This window comes from Hemitrygon akajei, chromosome 4, assembly GCF_048418815.1.
Source record: "Hemitrygon akajei chromosome 4, sHemAka1.3, whole genome shotgun sequence".
In the NCBI taxonomy this organism is placed as follows: Eukaryota; Metazoa; Chordata; class Chondrichthyes; order Myliobatiformes; family Dasyatidae; genus Hemitrygon; species Hemitrygon akajei.
The window spans coordinates 41,081,845-41,103,658 of record NC_133127.1 but is presented as its reverse complement, the minus strand read 5'-3'; the positions used below and the strand labels follow the sequence as shown (position 1 = coordinate 41,103,658).

At 41.0% G+C, this 21,814-nt stretch overlaps 1 protein-coding gene across 8 annotated transcripts in view; it reads left to right on the top strand.

The window, feature by feature from the left end:
* Window positions 1-21,814, top strand: part of bmpr1ba (bone morphogenetic protein receptor, type IBa) — a 544,116-nt gene that overhangs the window by 374,515 nt on the left and 147,787 nt on the right. For all 8 annotated transcript variants that reach the window (XM_073042441.1, XM_073042436.1, XM_073042437.1 and 5 more), the window contains one exon: window positions 9,059-9,245. In XM_073042441.1, the coding sequence (XP_072898542.1) occupies window positions 9,173-9,245 (73 nt within the window). In that variant the 5' untranslated portion in view covers window positions 9,059-9,172. The remainder of the gene's footprint in view (window positions 1-9,058; window positions 9,246-21,814) is intronic.

The window sequence follows — 21,814 nt, the reverse complement described above, 5'->3', positions numbered from 1 at the left end:
TAACATTGTGCACTGACTGACCCGTTCCTGTGCTTTACTGTTCTTTGACCTATGTTTTATGTTGTTTCAATGCCCATTACTCAGGGATTGTAATTCATTGCTCCAGTGTACTGAAGGAGGGTGTGTGATTGGCTTGGTTTATGGAGTCTGCTGAGGACAAGTATAGGCACTTGGAATCCACTAAGGGAGGCTGACAGAGGGGCCAGAGACTCTAGAGAGGTCAAGAGAGAGGATGCTGACCTCAGGAATAGCTAAGAAGTATGGTCAGAGACCTCAGGAGTAACTGATAATTGGTTTATTATTGTCACAAGTATCAAGATACAGAGAGTTTTTTTCACTAATCCAGACAGGTCTGTCCAAACATAGTACAAATGGAAAAAGAACGACAAAATGCATGTTACAGTATAGTGCACTGCCTATGGACAAATAAGTTGCATGATAAAGTCGATTAAGTGATCAAGAAACCATTTTTCTTGTAAAATAAAAAGGGATATTCAAGAGTCTTATAACAGCGGGATTGAAACTTTCCTTGAGCCTAGAAGTACAAGTTATCAAGACTTTGTATCATTTGCCAGAGTGAAGAGGGAGAAGAGAGAATGACTGCAGTGAGATCGGTCTTTGATTGAGTTGGTTGGTCTCCCAAGGCAGTGGGTAGTGTAGATAATGGAGAGGAGGCTGAACTCCATGATGTGCTGAGCTGTGTCCACCTCAGGGAGTGTGGAAGAATGTTGAGGGAGGTCAGAGACCTTGAAGAGTAGGGAGTGGGTTAGTTGGACCCAGTTATTTCTGAATCAGTATTTCCTATTGCATTGCTGTTTAGGTGAGTCTTCCAGAATGTCATGTACAGCACGAGGCCATTTGGTCCATCTCGTCTGTGCAAATGATCCTGCCTCACTCAAACCTCCCCCAGAAAGTTTTCACCTCACCTTATCTGAAGATTCTTATATACCTTTCTCCCCGGTATCTCTGAGAGAGCAATTAATGTACAGTTGGTCTCAAGATAGAGAAACATTTGGACTTCTCTGATGCCCTGTGTCATCCCAGGACATCACAAAGCCAACAAAATTATTTTGCATTACCATCACTGTTGAAATAAAACGAATGGAGGAACTCATTTGTGCATAGCAAGCTCCCACTCAAATTGTTTGTTATAGTTTGTCATGTGAGGAATATCCACCATCATTATCATAGTGATAATTTCCCTATAATAACATTCAGCAGAGCATGGATCTCAGGCTTTGTTTTTGCAAATTGTGAAACTGTATGCCATATTCCAGGCCATTCTCTATCAATTCACAGATGTATACTCAATGGCCACTTTTTGAGGTACATCTCCTCCTTATTACAAATATCTAATCAGCCAATCGTGGCAGCAACTCAAAGCATAAAAACATACCAACATGGTCAAAAGGTTCAGTTGTTGTTCAGACCAAACATCAGAATGGGGAAGAAATATGATCTAAGTGACTTTGACTGTGGAATGTTTATTGGTGCCAGACGGGGTGGTTTGAGTATCTCAGAAACTGTTGATCTCCTGAGATTTTCACACATAACACTCTCTAGAGTTTACAGACAATGGTGTAAAAAAAAAACAAAATTCATCCAGTGAGTAGCAGTTCTCTGGGCCTTGTTAATGAGAGAGGTCAGAGGAGAATGGCCAGACTGGTTTACGCTGACAGGAAGGTGACAGTAACTCAAATAACCACATTTTACAACATTGGTGTGCAGATGAGCATTTCTGTATGTACAGCATATTGAACTTTAACGTGGGCTACAGCGTCAGAAGACCACATTGAGTTCCACCCTCCTTTGGCCACTTTATTAGGTACACTCTTGTATGTAATAAAGTGCCCACTGAGTGTAGAATAATACAGCATGGGAACATACAAATACATTTAAAGTGAGAGATTAGGAACGTTTAAAGGAGATGTGTGTGCTAAGTTTTTTTACACAGAGTGACAAGTGCTTGGAACAGGGGTATTAGTGGAAGAAGGTATGATAGTGGTATTATGAGGTTTATGGATAGGCACATGAATATGCAGAGAATGGATGAAAATGGACCATGTCCAGACAGAAAGTATTTACAAAGTTTGTAGTTTAATGGATACATGAGAGACTGCTTATGCTGGAATCTGGAACAAGCAATCTGCTGGAAGAACTAAGCAGGTTGAACAACATCTATGGGAGGAAAAGTATTGTCCAGAGTATAGTTTGGTTTAGCATTGTGTTTGGCACTGACAGCATGGGCCATTTCCTGAGCTGCACTATACTATGCTCTATGAACTTGTGATTCAGAGACAAAAGAGATGCCTACCAACTGAGCCATAGTTGGTATCAGGGCAACAGCTGGCATCGGGGGTAGTAACATATGACAAATAAGAAGAGATGAATAACACACAAAACAGCGATCAGCAGTGTGATTTGGAAATGCCCAGTGACCTTATAATCTGTGACATAGAACCATAGAACATTACAGCACAGAAACAGGCCTTTTGGCCCTTCTTGACTGTGTGGAACCATTTTTCTGCCTAGTTCCACTGACCTGCACCTGGACCATATCCCTCCATACACCTCTCATCCATGTACCTGTCCAAGTTTTTCTTAAATGTTAAAAGTGAGCCCGCATTTACCACTTTATCTGGCAGCTCATTCCACACTCCCACCATCTCTGTGTGAAGAAGCCTCCCCAATGTTCCCTTTAAACTTTTCCCCCTTCACCCTTAACCCATGTCCTATGGTTTTTTTCCTCACCATTTGGAAAGTACTCTCTTTTCCTGACCAGAATGATTTACCCACTCTGATCTGTCTGACACCTTCCTAACCACTCACCTCATCATGTCTCTCAACTCCTCAGACCATCCCCACCAATTTCTTCTCCGTATCCATCCTGAGCCATGAAATCAAGCTTGCTTTTCAGAGTTCTCCATTTCAGTATTAGATCTAAAGGGCTGCTATTACTACTCATGTAATGCTCTTGTCTTGTGTGGACCATCACACAAACTATTAACCTATAGCAATAAGATGGACTCTTGATCTCACAAACTGCAGTACCTCAGCATGTTATTGCACCTTATTGACTCTCTTGGTAACTGTAACACTTTATTCTGCATTCTATTAATAGTTTCCTTTGTACTGCCTCGATGTGCTGATGTGATTATCAGTGTAGATGGGCTGCAATGCATTTTTTTTTACTGTGACAGTAATAAGCCGATAAACAAACCCCACCTACCCCATTTGTGGAAGAGTCTGTGGTTCCCCCATCAGCCTCATCAGTTGCCTCAGGACCCACAGTGCCAGAGTGGAAGCAAGTCATCCTCAGTCTCAAGGGGTCGTCTGTGAATGTTGCTGTCACCCCGCTGACAACACTGATGACATGAGCATTTACCTCTAGGATATCACCCATCACATCACCCACACGGAAGGAAGGGATCTGGAAGTTCTTGTTTGTAACCTGTGGTACTGTATCTTGTATCTCTTGCCAGCTACTCTCAATTCAAATGATCTTTTTGTAGATCTTTTAAGACCAGCTTTTCGCTTTGCCTCTCAAACAGTTCTGACACCTGAATGCAGAGCATTTGGAGTTCACTAGTGGAGCATGCTGCATTCCATGGGTCCCGTACAGTAGCTCAGGGAAGAGACTCTCCTCAGGGCAGAGGTACAAGTCCAGTGCAGGCCAGCTGTGTCATTCAGCCTCAATTAAGCTTGGAACTTATGTCAAAACAGAATCCTAACTGAAGATCAAATCTCTTGGCTTTGCATTCCTTAAATGGACATGCACCTTTGGCTTGCTGCATTTAAGAAAACACTGACTCCAGTTCACTCCAGATGTTTCTGCGTTGTTGTACTCAGGGGGAAAGTTTCCACATGGCCAAATCAAGGACAGCTAAGAAATCAAATGAAGGATTTTGTTTTACCTTGTTTTTATAGCTGTCAAGTAACTTTCCTGCGCTGGGTATTTTCTACACTGTGGGCAGTACATAAATAGTGCTGCAGTGATAGTTGTAGCTGTGTGACCTCATCCAACCTTTCAACTCTCCACAATCTCCTGGTCCTGGCTTTCCCAGATTTCATCACTCCTTCGGTATTGCTATACCTTCAACTTCCTCAGCCCATGGATTCCTCCCTTCGCTCTCCATCTCTCCACTGCTCCTCCCACCTTCAAGATGCTCCTTAACACTGAATTGTTGGCCTTCAATCATGATGGCTCTTTAAGCATCTCAGTGTCAAATTTGTTTTGCTTTGAGACATTTTGGTATTTTGAAGATACAGTGTAAATTGAGTTTTATGCTTTGTACATTTGATGTTAATCACCCTGAGTTGTCCTGCAATTTGTCTGGTGGACCATAAGACATAAGAGCAAAATTCGGCCATTCAGCCCATCAAGTCTGCTCCACCATTTCATCGTGGCTGATTCTGGATCCATATACCTGCCTTCTCACCATATCTGATCAGGAAACGATCAACTTCTGCCTTAAATATACGCACGGACTTGACCTCCACCACTGTCTGTGGCAGAGCATTCCACAGATTCACCACTCTCTAGCTAAAAAAAAATCCTCCTTACCTCTGTCACTGCTCAATTTTGAGGCTGTGCCCACCATAGGAAACATCCTCTCCACATCCACCCTATTTCGTCTTTCCAACTGGAGGATTGGAATTGATTTGGTTTTATAGGGTTCTCTGGGTTAGAACTAAGCCAACACAGTACCATCAGGAGCACAGCTGGAGTGAATACACTCAGTCTGTTTGTTTTGCTTAGGGAATCAAGAAGTAGAGGCCATAGTTTTAAGGTGAGAAGTGAAAGATTTAATAAGAACTTAAGGCGTAATTTTGTTTTAACGGAAAGGACAGTATCTATGTGGAATCAATTGCCAGAGGAAGTTGCTGAGGCAGGTACAACCACAACTTTTAGAAGGCAGTTGGGCAAGTACATGGATTGGAAAGATTTAGAAGGTTATGGGTCTAGTGCTGACAAATGGGACTAGATGATATAGGGCATCTTGATTGGCGTAGATCAATTGGACTGAAAGGCTGGTTTCTGTGCTGTTTAGCTCTAAATTTATTACTGGTCAACAGCCAGAATTATAAGTTGTAAAGTTTACATTGGCTATTTCCATTAAAAGTACAAGAATGGTAAGAGATATAAAGTCATAGAGCCTGTTTTCTCAGATTACATCAGTCTACTACTTAAAATCGTCTTTCCTGCCTGATGACTATATTCTCTAATTCAGAGAACATAGAAGAGTACAGCACAGGAACAGGCATTTGGCCCATGATGTTGTGTCGATCTAATTAAGCTAGTAATCAAAAGACTAATTAAACTACTCCCTTCTGCCCACACAAGTACATACCTCTCCATTCTCTGCATGTTCTCTTAAGAGTATTCCAGGTATCCACCACTCTGCGTATATAAAAAAATATGCTCCATTCATCTTCAGACTTAACCTCTCTCACCTTAAATCCGTCCTCTGGTAGAAGACATTTCAACCCTGGGAAAAAGATGCTGGCTGTCTACTCTGTCTATGCTCCTCATAATCGTATAAATTTCTATCAATACATGAAATAGAAGCCATTCACTCCCTATTTGTACAACCTCTCTGCCTCTCCTCATAGTGCATACCTTATAATTTAGGCAGCATCTTGGTAAACATCTTCTGCACCCTCACCAAAGCCTCCACACCCTTTCTAGAAGATTTCTTCTGAAATTAACGATCTATTGATCCCATTCTTGACTAGACTCAATGACTGAGCACTCACCACAAGTAGAGAATTCTAAAACTCTGCAATCCTCCCCATAAAGATATTTCTCCTCATCTGAGTCCCAAATGATGGATTTGTCTATTTGCTTTTGTGCCCCGAGTTCGTGACTTAGTGGTAAGAAACACTGGAGGAGACATTTTCTTTATAGACCAGTCACAGAATCATACAGTGCAGAAACAGGATTTTTGGTCGACCCATGACCATGTTGACAGTCAAGTATCTATCCATACTAATACTATTTACTTTGGTTAGTTGCCTTCTAAGTTATATGGAAGGTTATGAATCTTTAGAATTTTCTCCATCAGATATGGATTGTCCAGTCACCAAGCAAATTTAAGACTGAGAATAGTAGTGTTTTGGACACTTAGAGAAAGAGAGGATATGGGATTTGCACGAGAGAGAGAGAGACACACACACACACACACAAACACAGACAGACAGACAGGATGGGCTGCATTTGTTCTCAGTGCCTGAACAAACTTGAGGGGCAAATTGGCTTCTATTTCATTCATCTTTTTCACCTTTGTTTGGGGATAGCTGCTGGAAAGACTCATCTTCATTGCATTCTATTGGACAGTATCATTGAAATATTTGTGCAATTTTGTGGTCTCCTGGCAGTGTGAGGCTGTGTGAAAGATTAAGAGGGAGCCTTCTGAGTTAAATGCTTGAGCAGACACTGAGTTACAGATGCACAAACACCACAGCAAGAAGGTCGAGCCTTGCTGGCATTGTTTGTTCAGCAAGAACAAACTTGTTTTCCTTTATTTTTCTCTCCCCCCTTTTCCTACACCTTTTCTTTCTCCTTTCCTCCCACACCCTCAACCTGTTTCCCTTTCTCTTCCTTCTTATTTTGCTCACTCCCTTCCTTTCCACATTTTCCCTCCCTCCTTCATCCCGCCTTCTGTCTTGCTCCTTCTCCTTGCCCCCTCCTTCCCTCCTTTCCGTTTCCCATTCCATCCTGTTTCTCCTCTCCTTTCACTCCCTCCCACTGTGTGCTGGCACAATTTGTCTCAAGTTTGCAGTTGAGAAAGTAATAGGAACATTATTCCAGGAGGGGCTTGTTCTGAACGAAACATATGTACACACACACACACACACACACACACACACACACACACACACACACACACACACACACACACACACACACACACACACACACACACACACACACACACACACACACACACACACACACACACACCCTTCTATAAACCTACACTATTTGATGTTGCATTCTCCTTTTACATGTATATAAGGGCTCATACGAAAAATAACATACAAACATAGGCGCACACACACAAATCAACACATGCACACACAAAGAAACTTAATCTTCCCACACACATTGCATACACGTGTAAACAAACCAACGTACCTTCTTTCCACACACTCCAGCTCTCTTCCCTTGCTCTTTTTCATCCCCATTTTTCTCTCATTCACTCCTTCCCTCATCTCTCCCCTTTCCTCTTTCCCTCTCTGACTTTCTATCTCTCTCTCTCACCTCCCCCCCACTTCTTTCTCTCTCTCTCTCATTTGTTTAAAACTTACACTTTCAGCTGCTCTGTGCCCTCTCGGCACCTTGTCACTCATTGCCGCAGTTTGCTTCTCTCTGCTTAACCGTGTTTGTTTTAACTTTCTTTTGTGATTTGGAATTGTTTAAACAGGCAGCCAAAATCTGCTGGTGTTCTGGTGAAGAATAGAGGCATGAAACCAGGGGACATGGACTGTGGGCTGGGGGTGCCGGTGTGGGATTACAAACAACAACAAGGACAGGGTTTAACAAGATTACGGGCAAGCAGTTACTTCAAGTTTATTTTCATTTATAAGAAGAGCAACAAAAACTAGTCCCATAGTGGTCACAGGTGCAGAAATTTAAAGTTTAACGAGTTAACTTCTATGGTTTGTGATTGGTCAGCAGAACCTCACAGATGGACTGTTTTAGCAGCAAGATTTTGAAAAGAGATGGAAGACAATGAGCTTCGAGGGTCTGTGACCAGCTTTTTTAGACTTTATTAAAGTGCTCCTCAGACTGAGAGCCGCCCCCTTTCTCTCGTTCTCTTTCCACGCCCTCCCCCACCCACTAACCACCACCCCCCTCACTGAACTGGCCCCGAGTTTAGTGGCAAGGTTTGGCAGGCAACACACTGTGAGGCTGATTGATGGCCTGAACATCTGAGGGGCTTTTTGTCTTCAGCTGCTCACTATGAGGGGCCTTAATGTGTGAATACTTAAATAAGGTCAGACCTTATCACATGTAATCCGTGCCTGAAAGCAAATCAGCAGTGACAGTCCAGCCCCAGCCGCCAGCACAAGTGAGAAAGCACATCATTTGTGCGGCTGCTGCAGGCAAGTCATACAACTTCTCTCTGTTCTTCCCCTCTCTCCTACCCAAATGCTTTCCATCCTTCTCTCACTCCTTTACTGCCCTCACATTTCTGCTTCATTTTCCTAGTTCTTCCTTTTGCTGCCTCACTGTTTCTTTCTACTATTTTTGTCTTCAGTCAGTCTCTTTTATTCTGCACTTTCTCCCTGTCTTATTCCTTCTGTCCTTTTATTTTCTTCTCTCTGTCTCTCTCCCTCTCCCTGACCTCTGTTCACCTCCACTAGTTATTCTGCTCTAAATTTTCTTGCACCCTCCTCTTTTTACACTCTCTTTCTCCCTGTAGTCTATTTATCTGCATTAGTATTTCCTCTTCTGAAATTTTCCCCTCTCTTACCTCTGCTTTAGTCTCACTGCCTCCCCGTCTCTATGCCTCCAACCACCCCTCCCCGCTCACTCTCACTCATATTCCTTTTCCCTCTTTTCCCCTCTCCTCTCATCCCTTCCTCCTGAACCTTTTTTTCATTCTATTGTGTCTGCACATCAACTTGGAAGCATTTTCCAAGCCAAGAGAAAACGTGCTCTGCATTTTGTATGGACTAATCAGAGACCAGGACCTGTTTAGTTGTGGCAGTGATTGACTTTTTCAGTGGGAGTTTTGTACTGCCTCCTAGCTGACCTGGATCCCTTTAGCAGACATGGGCAGGATTGGGGAAATTTGCTAGTTTTCAGTACTTTGCTTTTGGAGCCTTTTGCTGGTTGCAACAGTTAATTGGTTTGTGTTTGAGTTAAAAAATGCCATTAGAATACGTTCATCTAGAGTGCATGCTCTCTGTACCACTATGTAGTCCATACACTCCTGTATCTGAAGCTAACTGCCCTATCCGAAGACCTCACCTTGACCTGTCTACTGGGGTCCAATCTTCCAACAGCCAATTTCTAACAATCTTCTCTTCCTCATTTCCATCTCCTCAGGCTTCTGACAGAGTTCCACACAGCGGCAGTTTAACTGATCAGTGCTCCAGCCCTTCATCAAAGCTAAAGACAGGAAGCAGGCGACACTCCAGAGGGCACCCACATACCAAGGTGATGCTTTGGCTTGCAGATCCACGTTGGCAGGTTCTTGTGTCCCTATTTGTGCTGCTCTCTCTACACAACAGAGGTAAGTGTGCAGTCTAGGCTGCAAGCTACTGGGGTTGGTCAGATGTAATTCCTGTCAGTTTGCTGAAGGGTTAACATTGTGTGTTCAAATTGTGGCAGTCCTGTTAAATGAGACCTATAATAATAATGACCCTTTTTGTGTTGAGCCAGGGGTTGTGTCTTACTATTTTGCTCTGTAGTCCATTCAGGTTCAGAGAATCTGCTCTGACTGAGGGAGCTTCCTGTTTGTTTACAAGGAAGTCTTTAGTTTTGAATTCTTAGCTCAGTTAAGTTATACTTTGTCATTGCTGTTTGGCTTTCTTGTACTTACTGTTCCTCCAAAGCAAATCCAAAAGGAATCCTGTAAGTGATCTTCAGTTTGACCTGGTGCTGATTGCAATTTCTGATTTTTATTTCATAAAATAATAGGACACCATATGTGGTTATAGTTAGATGGAATGCACAGTAATGCAGATAGTCTAAAAAAATCCTCCAGTATTAAGTCTGTCTGGCCATAGAACCCGTGTGTAAAGTAGAATCTGTTGCGAAGTTGACACAGACAAAATGCTACATTACCCGGATGCAGTAAATTAACCATTAGGGGCTGATTCAAGTGTCTTATAAAATGCTGATTGTATTGGCTTGTGATGTGCTTCTGTCTGATAGTGACTTCTGCCAGTTGGAAGAGAATAATATCTTTTAGATATTGTAGTGTACACGTTGCAGCACAATAGATCACATTTCATAATAGCGAGTCTCGCTGAATGATGTACCACAGGCTGTGATTATATCGCGTTCACTTTCAGCGCAAGTGGCAAGTGGGATGGTAGGCTGCGAACAGTAGGAGAGTGTAGCTGTACTTTGGCCTCTGGATTTTGCTGAATTCAACGCTGCTTGTATTTTCCAGTGTAGACTATGTGATTAGCTTGTAAATACGGGTGTATATGGCATGCAAGGTGATTGCAACCACTTGAATAATATAGTTTATGCTTGACAAAACAATTAAACTTTAATCCCACACGACAAAGGAGCAAATTGGTGTGATTTTACTGTGTAGATACAGTATAAAACAACAATGTTACATTTAAGCGGGATCCTGTTGGGCAGTTGTATCAGGAGCAGCGGAGTGTTTCACTGCGATGCCTCCTTCACAACTGACACTGAGTTGTTTTGTGTCCTATTGTCTATTCCGGGTAACCACAGCTGCACCCAAGAGAACTTCTAATACTCCTCTTCTCCCTCCTCTTATGCAGATAAAGGTCAGAGTTGTGGAGTTTTGGAGGATCAAAAGAAGCTTTTTGGCCCACAGTATCTATGCTGATTAGCGAGTACCCACCCATACTAGTCACATTTACCAGCACTTGGCCCATAGCATACTATTTTGAGGTGATTCAGGTGCCTGTCCAGATAATTCTTAAATGCTGTGAGAGTACCTGCTTCAATGCCTCTCATTTAGTATTTTCCAGATTTCAAGAAATTCTTCCTCGAGTCCCTTCCAAACTTCTCAATCATCATTTTAATCTTTGTCTTCTAGTCTTCTTGTCTTCTAGATCTCTACTATGGGAGATAGAAAAGACATGTAAAGAGGGCAATGTTGCAATAGTCATGGGGGATTTCAATATGCAGGTAGCTCGGGAAAGTTAGTTTGGATCTCAGTAGAGGGAATATTTAGAGTGACTACGATATGGCTTTTTGGAGCAGTTTATGGTTGAGGCCACTAAAGAAATGGCAGTTCTGGATTGGGTATTATCTAATGACCCAGATTTGATTAGGGAACTTAAGGTAAAGGAACCCATAGGAGGCAGTGATCATAATATGATGGAATTCACCCTGCAGTTTGAGAAGGAGAAGGTAAGACTGGATATATCAGTATTACACTGGAGTAAGGATAATTCGAGAGACATGAGGGAAGAGCTGGCCAAAGTTGATTGGTAGGGAACACTAACGTTGATGATGGCAGAACAGCAATGGCGGGAGTATCTGGGAGCAATCCAGAAGGTGCAGAAAAAATACATCCCAAAGATGAAGATGTATTCTAAAGGGAGAATGAGATAAACATAGGGATGTCAAAGACAGTGTAAAATCAAAAGAGAGGACATATAATATAGCAACAATTAGTGGGAAGGTAGAGTTTTGGGAAGCCTTTAACAGAAGGCAACTAAAAAAAATAGAGAAAAGATTAAATAAGCTAGGCAATAGTATAGAAGAAGGTACAAAAGTATCATTGCAGATTTCCCAGTAGAGGGATCTTTACAGCCACTGATCCATTGGTAAACTGGTGAGTAAATAGCAGATGGAATTTAAACCTGATAAGTATGAGGTGAAGCATTTTGTGGGTCAAATAAGGGTAGGTGATTAACCATGAATGGTACAGTCCTAGAGAGTATTGAGGAGGAAAGAGATTCTTGTCTACATGTCCATCCCCCTTCTGGTCTCATCTGCTCCAAGGAACACAAACACACTCACTCCTCACAAGTGAAACACTCCACCTCCTGCAACATCTTTGTAAATCCCATCTTCACCCTCTTGAGTACAATCAATCCTTCCCATAGTAGAGTGACTAGAAATGCACACAGTACTCCTAATGCAGCCAAACGTTTGTTTTATAAATTTGCCTTTGCTCTTATGATCTGTACCTTGACTAATGAAGGTAGACATACTTAACCACTGTATCTACCTATGCTGACATCTTCAGGGATCTTTGGAGATGTAGACCAGGGTCTCTCTGTTCTTCACTGCTCTCTAGGGCTGTACTATTCATGGTTAATCACCTACCCTTATTTGACCCCCAAAATGCTTTACCTCATATTTATCAGAATAAAATTATTTCTGCTCTTTCCTCACCAGTTTACCAGCGGATCAGTAGTTGTTTAACATCAGTGCTAGGGAACGGTGCATGTGAAAACATTCCCCCTCAGTATGAACACTACCACCAACTTTTGTACCATCTTCATACTTACCATTCATACCACTTACAGGTACATTCACATCTAAGTTATTAATGTAGGCAACAAAAAGCAAGGGTCCCAACACCACTGGTCACATGCCTCTAATCACAAAAGTAACCCTCTACCATCTCACCTTCTGCTTCTTGTTACCAGCCAATTTTGGATCCAATTTGCCAACCTGTCTTGAATCCCAAGGGCTGTAACCTTTTGGACCAACCTCTCATAATTCTGTATACCATCATCAAAGGCTTAACTGAAGTTTGTGTACTCCTGTAAGTCATATCAACCACAATGTCTTAATCAATATATTTAGAAATTACTCCAAAGAACTCGATTAAAGTAGTCAGGCATGCTCTCCCACCAACAAATCCATGCTGATTATCCACAATCAATCACTGTTTTTCCAAATATAGGTTTATTATGTCCCTTGTAAATCTTTCCAATAATTTCCCTACCACTGATGTTATACTAACTGGCCTATAATTACCTGGATTATCCCTGCTGCTTTTCCTGAACACAGATACCACACTTGCTGTCTTCCAGTTATCAGACATCTAACTTTTAGTTAGTTTAAAGTTAAAAGTTAAAAATGGTTTGGGTTTGTCTATGATGAGCCTAAATTTTAATTCAAATGTTTAGTTTAAGGATTCTGAACTGTGCCTTTTGCAAATGTAGAGGGGATAACGTGTCTACATTCTTCTTGTGACCTTGTCGAAGTTGTCCTCTTACAGGGACAGGCAGAGGTTAAATTGATGGATGAGCTACCCGCTGAATATCTGTATTCATTTTAACAAAAGCTGATGATTGTTTTCAGACACTGCTGAGAGTTTTTTTTTACTATTTTTTTTTAAAAAAAGGGCTGGTTCTTTATTTTTGTGAGTATTTAGTCTAGGATTTTCATTGAAAGTGTAGAGATTGGCATTATCTGGTGTAAAGAGGTTTGTATTGTATCTCAGAGTTACTGCGAACTGAAAGCAAGGAAGCAGGAAAAATGTAAACACCTCTCCGCTGGGAAATCTGCAATGATGTCTGTTGGAATGTCTTTCAAGCACAGTTGTAGTGTATTGTTACTTTCCTGTGCTGTTTGCTGTCATCGTGTTAAAATGGCTGCATGTTTAGATGAATGGTCTCTTTTGATAGGAGAACTCTTGCCTCATGATCAGAAAGTTGCAGTTTGACATTAAAAGGGAGGCAGATGCTCCAGAGCAGCACTGCAGGAGTGTTGCTCTTTTGTAGGTACATTCATTTACAGGTGATATTCGTTCTCAGTGGGATGTAAAACAAACAGTATTTTGATGAGTGGAAACACTTTTTGCATTCTGTGAAGTATTTACAGATTATCCAGACATTACTACATTGGTGGTAGAAACAGATACAGTAACAATGCTTAAGAGGATTTAGATAGGCAGATGAACAGGCAATGAATGAAGGGATATCAACCACGTGTAGGCAGATAGGATAAGTTAGCAACATAGCACTGGAGGAACTCTGCAGCATCTACAAAGGGCAATGGATATTTGACATTTTGAGTTGAGATCCATCATCTGGACCTGGTCTGATTGAAGGGTGTTAACCCAAAATGTGTATTGCTTCAGATTCAAGCATCTGCAGTGTCTTGTGTCTCCAGATAGGACTGGTTAGATTTGCATCATAGCTGGCATAGATACAGTGGGCTGAAGGGCCTGTTTGTGTGCTGTATAATTGTATAACCCATGCTGTATTATGGTATATACTATAATGTTTGTGGAAGCTTGCCATCCTTAAACTAGTTTCTCACGATAGAGCAACCATGATTTGAATATACCTCGTTAGCTGTACAGCACGAACAGAAAGGTATAAAAGAAATGTGTATCTTTTACCATTCACTCATTAATAGTTTTAATTTTAAAATATTTGTGTCTCCCAGCTGAGGAATTCTTAGAGACATCAGCCTGCAAAGCACGAGTACTGCTCAAAACATTTTAAACATGGAACAGGATTAGAGATGATTGGTTTGTAACTGGTATTTAACCTTCAACCTCGGGTAGTTAGCATGGTGGCAAAACACTCTCAGAAACTGCGCTGGGAATTTTCAGTGATGTATTTGCAGGTTGTTGAAGTAAGGTCAATGGTTGTAGTTTTTACCAAGCTTGTTTCATTGAAAGATTTGAAGTTAAAGTTTTTTTCAGTGCCAGAGCTGGTGCAGTTTTGTCTTTGTCTTGTATCTGTACGTGGCCTTGCACCTGCTTTGCAGTGAATGGAGTATTGCTACTTTTAACTCTTCTACAAGACATCCTTGTAATGATATTAAAGGGAAGTTGGGAAATGACATAGGGCAGCTGTGGAATTTAAATTCAGTTAATAATCTTGAATTTGCAGAAAACATCTAGTCTTAGTAATGCTGATATTGTAAAAAGAAAGCCATCTGGTTCACTAATGTCATTCAGGAAATCCGCTGTCTTTATCTGAATTGCCCTTTTTGTGACTCCAGACCCACTCCATATGTTTGACTCGTAACTACCCTATAAAATAAGCCAGCAGATCACTTAATTGTATAGGTTCCAGCGACTCTCCAGAAACCTGAGCCCAAATTCATGCTAGAATTTCTTGAGAGGTTCTGAACGAACAGTAGACAATAAAGATTAGCTTTATTTGTCACATGTACATCAAAACATACAGTGAAATTGATCATCTGTGTCAATGACCAACACAGTCTGATGATGTGCTGGAGTCTGTGTCGGCCCACAAGTGTCCCCAGACTTTTGGCATCAAAATGGCAGGCCCACAGCTCGCTAATCCTAACCACACATTTGTGGAATGTGGGAGTAAACCAGAGCATGTGGAGGAAACCCATGCGATCATGGGGAGAACATTCAAACTCCTTACAGAGTGCAGTGGGAATTGAATCCTGATTACTGATCGCTGACACTGTAAAGCGTTGTGCTAACCACTGTACCGCCATGCACTGGTGTAGCGTTATTGAGAAAATATTCAGCCCCTGTTGTCAATACCCAGCAAAGCAGGGATAACCCAGAGAGTGGCAAAGCAAAGGAACTTCCCTCTTCTTGCTGGGTTTTGAGCAAAGGCAAAATAAATACGTGGGAGGTATGACTGACATGATTGTGACAGCGTAGAAATAGGGATGACTGGATCATTAAACAGGCTGATAGTATGAGGTGATATGGGATGCAAAGAAATAAAGCAAGAGGTAAATGCTAATGTGGGTGGTGAATATTGGTATTTCCTGCTCCATCACAGAAACAACCATCAGCATTTATTGTTTCTTCCTACTTGATGTTTTTTTTTTGTGTGACAGTCTGGTGGTATTATAGTTACTGACCCTTTGTGCGAGGGGAAAGTTTTTAAATTTTAATTTGAACTCATGTTTGTGGCTCACTGGTTCAGAACTCAGTCTGCTTGCCTGGTAATTTATCATCTGCAGCCTGAATCTGACAGGAGTGGTACCCAGTGAGGTGCAATTCGCACCGGTAATTACTTACTACCTGCTCAACATGATCAATATTTTACTAACGTTCAGGATGCTTCTTCGCTATTGTATCCTCCTGTTAGTCACTGTTTCAAAGTTAATATAATCTACACTCTGGAAGACATCATCTTACAATTTGCTTACATGCTTTTTAATCATTGAATTGAAATACGAGCATCTCAAATATCAAATAAATGTTTAATTTAACACAATGCACAATCCAATGAGATAAAATGTTGCTTTGTGTACAGTTTCAGACATTTGTGTTCTGGCTAATATTTAATAGCGTGGCCAACTAAATTCCGGTGAGCAAAATTAAAGGCAGGTTAACCGTTAACATTTCGTGAAAAGAAGAGAAATTACCTTAGACAGGTATGGACTGACCTAGTCAGATGCAGGTGACCCATTAGGTAGGTGTCCAATACAGTTCATTTCAATCCAGTGTATTCAAGCTGTCAATTAGTGTCCGACCATCAGCTGTTAAGATTTCCTCATTGAAAAAAAATCGCAGATAATTAGATGTTGAAATAATCTCTGGATTTTATTGAACATTCATACATTTCTGGAAAATGTCCAGGACCTGTATATCAAGCAGCAGTTCAGCCTGTTTCCAGATTTGATAATTTTTCTAAGGAATTATTTTCATTGGGATTGGATATTATTTTTATCCAGTGGTTCTAAAATGGATCATTAAGTGGGCCATTTCAATTAAAAAAAAGAGAAAGATTTGTCCTTATGATCAGTGAAATTCCTCTTGCAGTCATAGACATAGCAACAGAAGTTGAGCAGTCAACTTCTACACAACTGCAGTAGCACAAAATAAAAACCAGATTAGTTTGTAGAAATGCAGAAATACAGAAAAATGAAGCAGGAGCAGCACACAACCTGCTGGAGTAATTCTGGGTCAGGCAGTACCTCTCGAGGGAAACAGACGGTTCACATTTCACATCAAGACCCTTGTCCATTTCCATCCATAGATACTGCTAGACTCGCTGTCTCCTGCAGCAGTTTATTTTTGTTCCAGATTTCAGCATCTGCAGTCTCTTGTGCTGCTAAAAGGCCATTCATCTCCTCAAGGTTGCTCCACCATTCAATACTACCATCTATCTCAATTTCACATTCCTATTCTCTCACCAAATGCCTTGATATCTTTTGTGCCTAGAACTTTTATGTATCCATTATTGGAATGTTGATTGAAGGATAATGAGTGTCCAGGACTGTGAGTAGAATAATCCTGCTTTTCCTTACTATAATGGTGAAGAATCACTTACATCTACTTGGGAGAGCAGATGGTGTCTTGAATTAGATGTACAGGTAGTCAGGGTGAAATTTTGGAGTTAAACTCCTGCCGAACTCTCCCCAGGTTGTAACGAAAAGTACCTTGTGAGCTTGCAGAAGAAGGAAAAAAACACTGTTATTGTATTATAACATGGACACAGTTCAGCATGTCACAGAAACCAGCCTCCCCTCCATGGACTCTATCAGTGCCTCAGTAAAGCAGCCATCATAACCAAAGATCTCGGCCACTGTAGACAATTTCTCTTCTCCCCCTCCTGTCAGGCACAAGGTACAAACGTTTGAAAGCTTGAACAGCCAGGCTCAAGGACGGTTTCTGTGCCATTGTTCTAAGACTATTGAATGGTCCCCAGTACAATAGGATAGATTTTTACCTTCACAATCTAACTCATTATGACCTTGCACCTACAAAATGTCCACACTGCATTTTTTCTGTAACTGTAACACTATTCTGCACCCTGATGTTGCTTCTCCCTTGTACTCCCTCAGTGCATGGATGTAATGAAATGACCTGAATGGCTGACATGAAAGCAGAGTAAACCAACGTTAGCTTCCAGCACAAACTTCACCCACATTTCAGTGCAGCGAAACCTGCTCAGATTTTTCTCCATTAAATTCTGATAGTTACGATAGTTCAGAATGGCATGAATATACACTTAGCATACAGAATCAGATTTATTATCATTAATATATTTGTATGCGATGAGATTTGTTGTTGTGTTGTAGCAGTACAGTGCAAGACAAAAATGACAATAAGTGGCAAAATAAAGTACAAAGTGGAATAGTAATGTGGTATTCGTGGGTTCATTGACCATTCATCCTGATGGTAATTGGAAAAGAGATGTTCCTAAAATGCCGAGTACACACCTTCATGCTCCCGTACCTCTTCCATGATGTTAATAATGAGAAAAGGGAATGCCCTGGATGGTGAGTGCCTTAAATGATGCATGCCATCTTCTTGAAGCACTGGCATTTGAAGATGTCCTAGATGGTGAGATGTTGTGCCCGTGATGGAGCTGGTTGAGTCTATAATATAATCACACATTGGAAATTCCATACCAGGCTGTGATGCAACCAGTCAGCTTTGTTCTTCACCATACGTCTGTTGAAATTTACAAGGGTCTCTGGAAACATACCAAATCTCAAACTCCTAGTGAAGTATAGCCACTGGTGTGCCTTCTTTGTGATTGCATCAATGTGTTGGATTCAGGAGAGATCCTCTGAGATGTTGATTCTCAGGACGTTAAGGCTGCTCACCCTTTCCTTCACTGACCCCTAAATGAGGACTGATATCTGTTCTCCTAATCTCATGTTGCTGAAGTCCACAATCAATTTGTTAGTCTTGCTGACGAGTGCAAGGTTGTTATTGCGACACCACTCAACCAGCCGATCTATCTCGCTCCTGTACACCTCCTGGTCATCATCTGAGATTCTGTCAGCAACTGTGGTGTCATCAGTGAATTTATCGGTGGTGTTTGAGTTCTGCTTAGCCACCTGATTAGGTGTGTAGATAGAGCAGAGCATTAGGCTAAGCGCGCATCCTTATGGTGTGACTGTGTTGTCAGTCAGGAAGACATGGTTTTACTGATCGGGGCTGACGGTGGTCTCCTTATGAGGAAGTCAAGGATCTAGTTGCAGATGGAAATATGGAAATTCAGACTCGTCTGCTGTCAGCTTGATGAATCCCATCATAATGTTATTTAATGTAAGTTATGACACTTAATCCCTTCTCCCTCCACCACCATCCTTGACAGCATATTCATGTATCCACCAATCTCTGTGTAAACAACCTGCCCCTTTTACACTCTCATACTCTAATATTAGACATTTTGACCCAGGGAAAAGATAGCCTGCTGTCTTATATACTCGCATAATTTTACGTTTGTATAAACTTCTTTTAGGTGTCCCTTCATCCTCCATCATTCCAGAGGAAACATCCCAGGTTTGTCCAATCTCTTCCCATGATACACGCATTGAAATCCAGGTAGCATCCTGGTGAAACTGTTCTGCACCCTCTCCATCACCTCCACGTTCTTCCAATAATGAGACGACCACAACCGAATGCAGCCGTATCAGAGTTTTTAAAGTTGCAACATAACTTCCTGACTCTTAAATTTAGTGCCTCAAACAATAAAGGCAAGAATCCTCTATTCTTCTATACCACCCTATGAACTTGTGCAGCCACTTTTAGGGATTCCAAGATCCCTCTGTACATCGATACTGTTAAGGGTCCTACTGCTAATTGTGTACTTCCCTTTTACATTTGAGATCCTAATGTCGTGCACTTCACACTTGCATGCGTTACACTTCATCTTACATTCCTTCCCGATATCGGCAACTGATCTATATCCCACTGTAAGGCATTCCAATATGATTTCCATCCAATGGGATAATCCGAAATGGAGCTATATAGCAACTGCTTCACCCAGAACATTCAGGAAAGTTGTGAACACAGCCCAGTCTATCACACAAACCAGTGTACTTTCTATTAACTCTGTCTGCTTTTCGCTGTCTCGGGAAAGCAGTCAACATAATCAAACATCCCTCCACCCTGGTCTTTCTCTTTTCTCTTTTCCTGCCTTCCACTGGGCAAAAGATACAAAAGCTTGAGAAGACATACCACCAGGCTCAAGGACAGCTTCTATCTCATTGTAAGTAAAGCTCTCATATCCTAAAAGATGAACTCTGGAACTCTCGTCATGGGCCTGCACTTTATTCGACTACCTGCATTGCACTTTCCCTATACGGTAATTGGAACAGTATATTCTGTTTTCTGTTTTCTTTTTTATTGTCTCTTGTTTTCTTGTTTATGATCTGTCTGGATGGCATGCAAAACTAAGCTTTTCACTGTATCGCTGTACATGTAACAATAAATCTATGCCAATAAACCTGTTCACATGCATTACCACCACAGGTATCAGATCAGTGTTTGTGATGAGCATCAGCTATAATATTTCAAAGCATTTGAGATGCTCTGTTCCAAACATCACATCTGTTTTCCTTTCATGTCTTCCTATCATATGATAGTGTGGCCCTTGAGAAAACTTTGTGTGGTAGCTACTGGAAGGATGGTTAATAGGTAAGTTAACCCTCGCTTAGATGTGGGAACCATGGCAAGTGTACAGTAATCCACGGCAGCTCCAGTGTCTCCTGTATCATTGTGAATGTATAGTCTGCAGAAGGATGTTTATAGCAATAGTCCAAAACTCAGCTGCACACTAATTGCATTCTCTTCCATTGAACATTTGTAAATTCCCTTCCTGGTTTGGAAACTTAAAAGCAATAAAAAAAAATTGGTCAGCCTTGTCATTGGAATTCTGAAGAGTAAAGAACAACAGATCTGAGTAAGGACAGGAGTCTGCTGGGAAGTACTCAGTAGGTTGAGTAGCATCTGTGGAGAGAGAAAAGAGTTACTGTTTCAGTTGATGAACTTTCATCGGATGTGTGAATATTAGAAAGTTAGTAAATTTTTTTGGATGCTACCAAACTAGTTAAACAATTTAAAATCTGCAAAAAATATTTTTGGAGGCTTGATATTCATCTTTTAAAATGGCATGTGATTGAGTGGCACCTCTTAAGTTAGCAACAATAGCAAGGGAGGAGATCGCTGGGGCCCTGAAAGAAATCTGTAAACTTTGACTGGTCACAGGTGAGATACAAAATGACTGGAGGTTGGTGAGAGAGCTGCCCTAATTTAAGAAGGCAGCAGGATAAGCCAGGTAATTACAGGGTTGTGAGTTTCAGCCAGTGGTAAGTAATTCTGAGGGATAGAATTAATCAGCCCTTGGAAAGGCATGGACTTTTATCTGGTATAGTCAGTGTGCTCTGTCAAGAGGAGATACTATCTGATTAATTTGATTAAATATTTCAAAGAGGTTGCTCAGTATGGTGATAAGTTTTGTCAAAGTCGAACTTGAATTTATTGTTATCAGGACAATTCCATGTATTCACAGGTGCAGTGAAACACCTCAGGCTCAGAGCATTGTATAAGCAGAATTCACAAGGAAAACATAAGCCGGACATAAATAATGCACTATTTTACAAGAAAGAACATAATTAGAATTTTTTCAGACATCCACTGTAGTGCAAAGTAGTTAAAGTGGTTATGGTGCGCAGTAGTTTATTTGTTTTTTGCTCTGCAAGAAGAGATGCTCAGATATTCTTACCCAGTCAACAGCTCCAGACACGTTGTGTGGAATTCTGTACTCCTTCCAAAATGCAGTTAGGTTGATGCTGTTGAAGGCTATTGAATGGGAATGAATTTCCTAGCAATTATTACTTGAACAAACCATTTCAACAATTAGGTTAAACTGTTCCTTTTTTGCATTTTGCTGGGTAATTGGATGGTATGAACAGTTTGCTTTTTAGCCAGACTTTTGATTTCAAAGTGGCACTTACTTTTATTTCAAAAATAAAACTTTTCTTTCCAAATTAAAAAAAATCAAAAGCTTTCTTTGCCTTCATAGTTTGTCATTCATTCTATAGTTTCATATAGACTTGACTGTGTATATATTTCACAGGGTAATTGACTAATTGGTTTATTATTGTCATATGTACGCCAGTACAGTGTTTGCAAGGCATTCAGGCAGATCATTCCATACATAAGTATATTGAGGTAATACAGAAGGAAGAAAAAAATCAGAATGTAGAATATAGTATTACAGTCACAGAGAAAGTGCAGTTCAGATAGACCAAGTACATGGGCCACAACAAGATAGACGAAGACATTTAGAATTTATCTTCATTATGTAAGCGATTTGTTTAAGAGTCATATAACAGTGGGATAGAAGCAATCCTTGAGCCAGTGGTACTTGTCCTCAGGCTTTCTTATCTTCAGCCAGATTGGTTGGGAGAGGGGCGGGGGGAGGTGGGAAGTAAAGA